We start from the raw sequence: 10,387 nt of genomic DNA, 5'->3' as shown, positions 1-10,387 counted from the left end.
TTTCGAAGCCGAAGTTTCATAATAGAGACGCTTTACGACTCCAATACGAATCATTTCCTTCAATTTTGCGGCAGTCCATTTGCGCATGCGCGGTCCCGTTAGCGAGGATCTTTTAGGAAGGAGCCATGGCGGAGGTCGAGTAAGTTTTGATACATAGGAAAATCGATGTCCATCTCCCGATAGGGCGCAGTTTTAGAAAGTTTGTGGGACTGTATATTCGTAAATACAGGCTAATGAAGGGGGGGGGTGAGTTTTCGCTGAATTGCTAGAGAAAGATCGTTGCGGGAAAGCATTGATTTCTTAGAAGCTATGTCTGGATGGGACGGGAACGTTTAATGGATCAAGATTTTGAAAGGAGGGCTTAAATCGTGTCTGGCCGGAAGGAGAAGCAGAGTAAAGTTGCTTGACTTAAAATGCTGACTTCTTCAGAGAGAAAAGCAGCAGATAAAATCCCTGTGGAAAATCAAAGAAGTATGCGGGTCCAGATGCATTTAACCATAATTTAGATAGGAAACGGCACCTTCCCTCCTAAAAGAGAGTTTAAATGTAGAGTCTCTCGTACTATGCATGCACCCAATGGGGTTCTTGCTAAGCACGAAGGTCTGTTAACATTTGTCGGTGGGTGTAAAATAGCTTTCTTTAAATACAAATGCACTGAATTATACTAAATAATGCTTGCTTTTCTTTAGGCCTCCAAAGAAGATTCCTTTGGTACCGGAAAATATCCTAAAGAAAAGAAAGATCTATCAGGCAATCAAGGCCACCCAGGCAAAGCAAGCCCTACTCGACAAGAGAAAGGTAGGGGTCACCTAACGTAGGGCAGACCATGTTATAAGATCAGTAAGGTGGAGAGCCTGGATTGCTTTGGGCAGAAGTACTCTCAAACAGGATTTTGGGACTGTGAGATTAAGGCAGTGCTTCTCAATTATTTTCTGTCATGCCCCCCTAGGAAGAAGAAAACATTTTTCGCGCCCCCCGCACGACTGTAAACACGGGGCTTAGCTTGTTATGACAGTGTTTGCCGAGGTCAAACGCGCCCCCCTTTATGGAGCCTCGCGCCCCGCCTGGGGGGCCCGCCCCACTATTTGAGAAGCACTGGATTAAGGAGAAGCAAATACCAGCGGATGTTTTTTTTTTTTTGGAAAAAAAATCAAATTTTAATGGTGGCTCAGGCTGTAAGATAGCTTGTTATTAAAACACAGCAGCCTGCAATTACTGCATGCTCGAATCCCACCAGGCCCAAGGTTGACTCAGCCTTCCATCCTTTATAAGGTAGGTAAAATGAGGACCCAGATTGTTGGGGGGGGCAATAAGTTGACTTTGTAAATATACAAATAGATTGAGACTATTGCCTTACACACTGTAAGCCGCCCTGAGTCTTCGGAGAAGGGCGGGATATAAATGTAAAAAAAAAAAAATTAAAAGGGATGCAATATGAATAAACACTTAAGTTACATCACGCTCTCTTTCTCAGTTGGTTTACAGGAATTGATGTCATATCTCATATGTTCTGTGGTTTGTCTTCACATTTTATGGCTCCTTCTCCAAGAATAGGTGGTGTCTCCTCATTGTGTCTTGCAGGTTGATGCTTACATTTCACAAAACTTTCCACTTTTCATGTTCCTTATTTATAATATTTTATATTTATAAAAACATAGTTATAATATTCTTCATGTAGTTGTATGAATCATGGTAGCTTACTGAGATCCAATTTGTGATAGTAATTAGGATCATAGACTAGAGCTGGGAAACTGTAGTCCTCACTTAGGAATGAAAGCTTGCCGGTCACTCTTCTTTCAGCCCAATTCATTTCACAGCGTTGTAATAGTAATGACAGAGAAAGGAGTATTAGGTATGTATGCCTCCTTGAGTTGATCAAAATAAAAGGCAGGTCAAAATAAAAATCAATACATAAATGCTGTGATTGAGTGTTACACCTAAGTGTTGAATTTCATAAACATAAACACTTTTTAAATATGTTAATTTTTGCTATAACAAAACTTTTGTTTCATCAAAAACCAGACATATTTTATTTTTCACTTGGCCACCTTGTATACTCCTTTATCCCTTATCTAATAAACTCTTAACTATTAACCCTTAGATCACTATCATTGGAAGCTTTTTAAAACGCTTAGTTCTCATTAAAATTGCAGTATATAAATAGCAAAAGGGATGCAGTGGCTCAGTGGCTAAGATGCTGAGCTTGCCGATTGAGAGGTCGGCAGTTCGAATCCCTAGTGCCGCATATTGGGGTGAGCTGCCGTTACTTGTCCCAGCTTTTGCCAACCTAAAAATGCAAGTAGGAAAATAGGGACCATCTTTGGTGGGAAGGTAACAGCGTTCTGTGCACCTTTGTCATGCCAGCCACATGACCACGGAGACTCTTTGGCTTAGAAACAGAGATGAGCACCGCCCCCTAGAGTCGGGAACAACTAGCACATATGTGCAAGAGGAACCTTTACCTTTACCTTATATAAACAGCAATGCAGTGATTTAAGTATTTTAAAAAACTTGTTTTTGTTTTTTAACAGCATCAGAGTGGAAAACAGATCAGATTCAAACGCCTTGAAGTTTTTTTGAGAGACTCTCAGAGGAAACACAGAGATGATGTCCGTCTGCGGCGCATGGAACATAAGCCTGGGCAGATGACAATGCCTGATGGACACAAACTGGCATTTGCTGTACGAATTGCAGTGTAAGGAAGACTTCATTCTCTGTATAATTATTTTAACAGGAGTTTGCTCCTACTGCTTCTAAAGGAATAACCCTGTGAAGTAAGGATAGTATGATCTAACCCAGCGGTCACCAACTGGTGGTCCATGAGAAATTTTTGGTGGTCCCCAGAAAAATTATTTGCATTTTTTATATTGCACTAAATCAAGGGTCCTCAAACTATGGCCCCTGGGCCAGATGCGCGCAATGAACGTTTGTGTTGCTGCAGAGAGTCTCCCCCTTTGGGGTCTTTTTATGTGGATCACAGGGGGCAGAAATTCCGACTTGGGGTCTGCTTCAGCTTCCTGATGCGGGGCTTTGGGCAAAGGCTAGAGGGATGTGCTGCTGGTGGCAAAAAGCCGGAGGGCCTTGTTCCAGTGGGACCGCATCATGGAATGGAACTGGCTGACCATCTCAGCCCGCTGAGCCTCCAGTCGCCGGTCCCAGTCTTGCACTCCCACAGGTCTTCCCTCTACTTGGAAAGCCTATGCTCCTAGTCCTCAGTGAGGTGCTTCTGCTAAGCCTCCTCGGTCAGATCCAATTTGAACTGAGCCAGCTGTTTTGTCAACTCTTTCTAATGGTGGCTGCTTAGCTCTACAAACTGCTTCCTGTTGGGGCCCTAAAGAGCCCTGGCAGGCAGGCGAGGAGTAGCGAGTAGAGGCTGGAAAGGCGCCCCTCGACATGAGTGATATTGAGTTGGTCATGCCCACCCATTCACATGATCCCCTTGCCACGCCCACACAGCCAGTCATTAGGCAGATCGTATTAGTTATCCACGGGATTTAAAATTATGAATTTAGTGGTCCCTGAGGTCTGAAAGGTTGGTGTCCCCTGATCTGACCAATAAGGGATTGTAAATTAATTACCTTAATAGAGTGGCTCCTTCCTGATGAATTGACATACTTGTGGGAAGACTGCCATCTCTCTCTAATAGTTGGAATTGTTAAGGACTGACAAGGAATTTATTTACAATATTAAAGTTGCAGATGACTACAATCTATTGTTCTTTATGTAACAGTTCTATTATATATTGTATTATATCTGGCTTTATGTCTGTAATAAACGGATTTGATTTGATCTTGTAGAGTGCAGATCTACTTGCTTACATAAACAGCTACTTTTTATAGGTATTACTGAGCTTAGAATAGCGGAGAGCATTCTGGATAGTAGAAAAGGTAACAAATGAGTAATACAAAGACAAGCATTTCCCCCCTCCCCCCATCTCCAGACTGAGAATCTAAATCCTAGTGCAGCAGTACACATCACAGGGATATTGATAATAATCTTTAGTTTACCTAGTGATAGCATTAAAGATTATTAACTGGAAACTTGGTATTGAATTCTCAATTCTAAGATTTATACAAGTATTTAAATATAACTTTCTGCTTTTTTTTAACATATCAGACCTTTAAATCAGGCCATTTTATAGTCAAGTTGATGCTTTCTATGTGTTTTTAACTACAATTTCTAAAATTCCAGATGACATGGAAATACTTTGAGCTAGAGTCTCAGTTCATTGTACGTTAAGAAAAGACTTGAAACCTGAAAATAACCATTGCATATGTAGTATCAAGACATCTATGTCTGAGAATTAACTATTGAATTAAAAGGATTTTAGGTTTGCAGTAATATTGTGCACCATTGACAGATATCCATGTTATTTTTTTGTTGTTGGAAAATCCAAGATGCAGATTTGCCTAATGACTATATTTACTTCTGTTGATTTAGAATTAAAGGAGTCAGTTCTCGGGTGCGACTTGTGATACAGAGGCTGAGATTAAGAAAGATTTACAGTGGCACATTTGTTAAATTGACACCAGCTTCATTAAAAATGCTACAGACAGTGGAACCTTATGTGGCATGGGGGTTAGTATGTAATTTTTTTATTACATAATGGTGATGCCAAAAATGGATCATAACATAGTTCACAAGTTTTCTTCAATATTTTCCTATATAGGTATTTTTTAAAAATTAAGTTTTTGAATCATGCTGTACCTATGTTGTCTTGGAAAAATATGGGCATCTGGAGGCCAAAAACTTTGCAAAATAATGAGTGAAATATACTTATAACATGATATGAATGTTCAGTGATTAATGCCAAGCAATAAACTGGGATATGTTTTGCAAAGTTTGAAGAGAGTTGTTTTTGTTAATATTTTAATATACTGTTTATTATTGTTTATCTTGGTATTCAAATACATACTAATAGGTTATAAGTTTACTATTTTTATTATGTATGAATTATTTGGGGTATTGCACATCTTCAAATTTGAATCATGGTAGCAAATTGATGGAACAATCCAAATTTTAGACTATAAGTGCTGCAACATTGGAAGATTGACATATTAAACTGACAGAAAGAAAATAAGAATGGAGATGGTGTGCATGTTTTTGAAAGAGCAATTTAAGGTGAAATTCTCACTATCATTCAGGTTGTTTGTAAGATAACAAAATGTAATGTTTTAAAAACGAGTTAGATAGCAAGAATATATAGTACTAGCTGGATACTTGTGCTTCGCTACGAAAATATGTGATGGGGCTTGATCAATCGACACAGCTTGACAATTAATGAGTAGTTACGATCAGCATCTCCTCTCCCCTTTTTTCCCTCAGCCTTGCTCCACAGAACCCTATCCTATCCTATCCCCCTTCTCTCCCTCAGCCTTGCCCCACAGAAATGTCTCCTATCCCCTTCTCTCCCTCCGGCTTAAGGCTCCCTTATCCTATCCCCTTCTCCCTCAGGCTTGCTGCACAGAAGCCTCCTTATCCTATCATCTTCTCTTCCTCAGCCTTGCCCCACAGACACCTCCCCTATCCTATCCCCTGGTTGCTGCTGTGAAAGTAAAACTGAAAGTGAAACTCTTCTCCTCTGCTTGTGTTTTGCATTTGGAACAGATTTCTTTTCAGGTGGGGAGGGGGAGAACTCCTTAGCATCAGAGCGTGTTAATCATAATATAGGAAATACTAATGCTCTGATGGTCATTTTGAAAAATCATTTCTTAGTGAGCATCTAGAAGCCAAGAGGAACAAACGTGGCAAATTTCAAGTTTGTAGGCTTTACAGTTCTGGAGATTTCGTGATTACGGCATGAGTGGTTTTCGCTTTTATATATATAGATAGTACTTTCTTTTTGGATCAGTTTGGATAAATAATTCCATTAAGATGTAAATTGTCTTGAGTTTTTTGTTATTTCCAAAATCATTACTAGGTTTATATTTACACAGGTATCCCAATCTCAAATCTATTCGAGAGTTGATTCTGAAACGAGGCCATGCAAAGATCCAAAATAAAAAGGTTGCTTTGACAGATAATGTTCTGATAGAGGAACATCTGGGTAAGATACAAATGGCATGGGATGTTGGGACATTGTTTCTTTGAAATCTGGTGATGATTGACAGGCATTTAATTTCCAAAACACTTTTTTTTCTGTCCATAGGAAACCATGGCATTATTTGTCTGGAAGATGTTATTCATGAAATTTACTCGGCTGGAAAGTACTTTAATGAAGTCAGTAAATTTTTGTGGCCATTCTGTCTGTCCGTCGCTCGGCATGCAGCCCGTAATAAAATGGGATTTCAGAAAGAGATTGGTAATCCTGGATTTCGAGGCAATGATATTAATCAGCTCATACGTCTTTTGAACTAGATCCAGGTAGGTATTACATTGACTTGCCAATTGTTGGGTTCTGAACTCATCAGTTTACAGCCCTAGACTGATATGTCAAAAATAACCTTCTCAAAAATGGTACTGGTCAACCATTTCTGCCAAAGATACAAATGTGTTTGTAAAGTCACCAGAAGTCAAATAAGTTTTATTCAGTGGATTCTTCCTAACAAGTGTAACAAGTACACTTGTTCAGAATGGTAGATTACCTAAAGCTCATCTTTCGGTGTGTTCCATTAGCCTTCCCTAAACTTGCTTCTTCTGTATTCTGAATTAGAGTTTCAATAATACTGATTATTGGTTTTGTTTGCTGAGTTGAGGCAAGAGTAGATAATAGCCAAATGAATCAATAGTGTGGTCCATTATAAAGTAGAACTCTAGAACTGTTCATGCAGGTCCCTGGTTAATGATGGCAGTTAGGACTGGAATTTCCATTGCTCAGCAGTGTAAAAGTGCAACATCTCATGATCATGCCACTTAGTGAAGAAAATTCCAGCACTTTCAGTTGCCTTTGTTAAGCAAATCACTTTGGGTCATTAAGCAAGGACATCACTTGGTTGCTATTGCAACCTGCTCCCAGATTTCGCATTAGGTTTCTTTGTAGGAAGGCAGTAAAGGTTGCAAATGGCAATCACATGACTGCAACAACATAGTTGCAAGCTGGGCACCAATCATTCAGATTGTAATCATGTGACCTGCAACTGAGATAAATACAAGGGCTGACTGCAACTACCACTTGGTTTGGCATCATTATATATGTCAATTCACTGAACAAGTGACCGTTAAATGATGACTAAGCCATAAGCAGGAATAGCATGAGGTTCAAGTCAGGAATAGCATGAGGTTCAAGCTATTCAATAGTGTTACATTCTGTATAACTCCAATGGTATAAATCCCCATAACTGAGGAGCTGTCTGACCCTAATGGGATCCCACCCCACTTGTACCAGCAGAAGGGGCTTGCTCGACCCCTTTGACCAAGGAATTCCAGCTGATGGGATCCAGAAGAGCCTTTCTACTTTGGCTCCCATCCTTTGGACATCATATCTCTTGAGGTGAGATCTATTTTCATCTTTTTGAGAGTCTTAAAATCTGGCTCTTGTGATTGACCAAATGTTGGTGTGCCATTCGAGGTAGTTAATGGATTAAATAAAAGATCCCACTTCCACTTCATTGCATACTCATCTTAACTAATTGTTAATTGTACTGCTATATTTACTGTTGTAATGTTTTACAATATTGCTTTTCCATGTTGTAAGCCACCTGTCACGATAGCAAGATGGTCAGCATATAAATTCAGTAAACTATTAAATTATGTAAATCCCATTCAAAGGAAATGTACTCGGTTTTAAAGTTTCGTCTTAAAGTTTGCAATATTGTGATAAAATTACATCTCATTTGTAACTTCTTTTTAAACTTGCTTTCAGTTCAATTTTAAAATAGCATTCCTTGTCAAGAAGTAAATGTCATTTCGATGCTTTTAAAATTGACCTGTACTGTTTTTCAGAAACGCGTTTTCAGAGGAAATTCTGGAAGGCATCTATTTGTACTCCATGATGTACATTCATTTTCCAGAAGCTTCCGAGATAATGTAGCATAGTTATTTTATAATTGGAGGAGGAAAACAAAGGTCATCCAGCAACTAGGCTTCAAGTGAAGATGTGATCAACAACAGCAAAGTATGACTATGTGTATTGAACAAGGAAAAAGAATTTGTAAAATCTCAGACGTGAAACATCTACAATTTTTGACTTCCAAATTAATATGTAAAGGACAATGGAGAAAACTTAAATGTAGAAATTGAGGGACAATAAGCAATGCAATCTGATATATACAAATTTCCCTACATGTGTGTAAATACAACTTATCTAAAATTATTTTATAAAAGCAGTTGTAAAATATCCTTTTAAAAGTTAAAGCTTTTGTGCTTTATGGCGAGATTGGGTAGCAAATAAATTTAATAAATGAATGAAATACAGGTTCTGAATTCCTTTGGCTCAGTTTATATAAAAGTTGAATTAGGATGAACACAAAATAAAGTTTTATTTTGAACCCAGGACAAACCATTGTGTTTGAGTTCTATAGAACAATTGAGTCAGTTATGGTTTGGCAAAACCAAAACAATAATGTGCTTTGGTGATACGAGATTCTAATAAAACAAAATCCAGAAAAGGCAAGGCTGGACTATGTGGCTCCACAGCCCTCCCTTCCCCAAAAGACTTACTACTCTCATTTTTTCCTTTAGCAGTGGCTTTCGGCTATTATTGGGTTTTCTCCTTTTTATCTTAACTACAACCCACTTATGCCTAGAGTATTTTTGTTTAGTGCTTGAAAGGCTTTCTATTTGTGTTTTTTTTTAGAATTCAGAACAAAAGTATTTTCACATAGAAAGGGTTCTTATAATAATAACTTCTACAACTTTATTTCAGATCAATTTGGATGATGTTTTTAAACTTGTGTTTAAAATTTTTTGTTAAGGATTAAAGGAGAGTCACCTGCACTTTACTGTTGATTCAAAGGTTCGTAATAACTAAAAAGCAGTTAAACAATTTCTAAGTGATTAGAAAAGGATGTACAGTATGTTCTTTTGGAAGGTGCCAGCCTTGGAGCAAAAGATGGCTTTCCCTAATCAGCCAGAGCTCTAAACTAGTAAAAGATTGCTGTCTCCTCCTAAGGAGCAACTATGGAATATTTGTGAATGATCTCAAGTTCTCTCCTTGTCCATTGTTTATTCTGCATAGCCATATTCAAATTACCAATTCTTCCCTGAAAGTCGAGGGTTCAGTTTACATATAGGATCTATTTATAAAGTAGATTTATACCATTCCAGTTGCAACAAAAAAACTACCATCTTGATTCTCTATTTTGTATAGTTGTTTACTTATGCTAAAACTCTTTTATTTTCCCTATTGCAGTAGTCAACATTGGAATATAACATTTTCAACAGGTAATTTTTTAACATACATGATGTATTTGTATCCAATATGTAAAATCAAATATCATTTGAAAAAGAAAAGTATACCATCTTTGAGTTCTATGGTTTTACATATCAGGACATATAAAAATCATCTGGTCTTTAACAGTTCTTAAAAGTAGGCAAATACAAGCTCAGATTAAAAACAACACAAGACATATACCATGTCGTCATTTATTTTACAAAAAGAAAGTCAAAATGGAGAAGCCATGTGTAAAAAACCTAAGTACACCTTATGATTCAATAGTGTGTAGAATCATCTTTAGCAGCAATAACTTGAGATAATTTTCTGTATGATTTTATCAGTCTCTTACATCATTGTGGAGAAATTTGACCCCCTCTTCTTCACAAAATTGAGGTTTGTGGGCATTTGTTTATGCACAGCTCTTTTAAGGTCTCACATTATTTCAATTGCGTTGAGGTCTGGACTTGGACTGGGCCACTGCAACATCTTTTTCAGCCATTCTGTTGTAGGTTTGAGGTGTGCTTGAGATCATTATGCTGTTATATGTCGCAATGTTGAATAAGTCAAATTCAAATCTTTACTGTCAGTGCACGTGTACAATGAGATTGGTTGAGCTCCCTCAGTGCACCTCCCCCAACACAATACAACTCGCAGTGAAGACAAAATCCCTAACCCAATAAACATGTCCTCACATTTAACTCTAGAATATGTTGGTATACAGAGGAATTCATAGTTGACTCAATGACTGCAAGGCGCCCAGGTCCTGTGGGTGGAAAACAAGCCCAAATCACCCCTCCAACAGTCACTGACTGTTGGTATGAGATGTGTTCTGTTGATATGCCATGTTTGATTGTGAATAGGCATTATGACCAAACATCTGTTATCTGTACGAAATCTTGTGATTTGTTCAGATGCAACTTTGCAAACCTAAGCCATGTTGCCATGTTCTTTTTAGAGAGAAGAGGCTTTCTCTTGGCAACCCTTCAAAAGAAAACATTTTATTTATTTTATTTATTTATTAAATTTTTATACCGCCCTTCTCCCAAAGGACTCAGGGCGGTGTACAGCCAGAAT

General features: G+C 38.1%; 1 protein-coding gene across 1 annotated transcript; it reads left to right on the top strand.

Moving 5' to 3' along the window:
* The first annotated feature begins 49 nt into the window (after positions 1-49).
* Positions 50-8,352, top strand: RPL7L1 (ribosomal protein L7 like 1). The gene is made up of 7 exons (XM_058193349.1): positions 50-139; positions 690-798; positions 2,532-2,695; positions 4,441-4,578; positions 5,937-6,046; positions 6,149-6,363; positions 7,882-8,352. Exons 1-6 carry the CDS (start codon positions 126-128, stop codon positions 6,355-6,357), a joined length of 744 nt encoding a protein of 247 aa, XP_058049332.1. The 5' UTR covers positions 50-125; the 3' UTR covers positions 6,358-6,363; positions 7,882-8,352.
* Positions 8,353-10,387: the final 2,035 nt, after the last annotated feature.

The sequence above is a fragment of the Ahaetulla prasina genome, chromosome 8, assembly GCF_028640845.1.
Source record: "Ahaetulla prasina isolate Xishuangbanna chromosome 8, ASM2864084v1, whole genome shotgun sequence".
NCBI classification, from domain to species: domain Eukaryota; kingdom Metazoa; phylum Chordata; class Lepidosauria; order Squamata; family Colubridae; genus Ahaetulla; species Ahaetulla prasina.
The sequence above is the reverse complement of the archived record's forward strand: the minus strand, read 5'-3'. Positions and strand labels throughout refer to the sequence as shown.

Coding starts and splice junctions, on each gene's coding strand:
- RPL7L1 (XM_058193349.1), top strand. Junction 2,696..4,440: donor TTTGCTGTACGAATTGCAGT/GTAAGGAAGACT, acceptor CTGTTGATTTAG/AATTAAAGGAGTCAGTTCTC. Junction 6,047..6,148: donor TCTGATAGAGGAACATCTGG/GTAAGATACAAA, acceptor TTCTGTCCATAG/GAAACCATGGCATTATTTGT.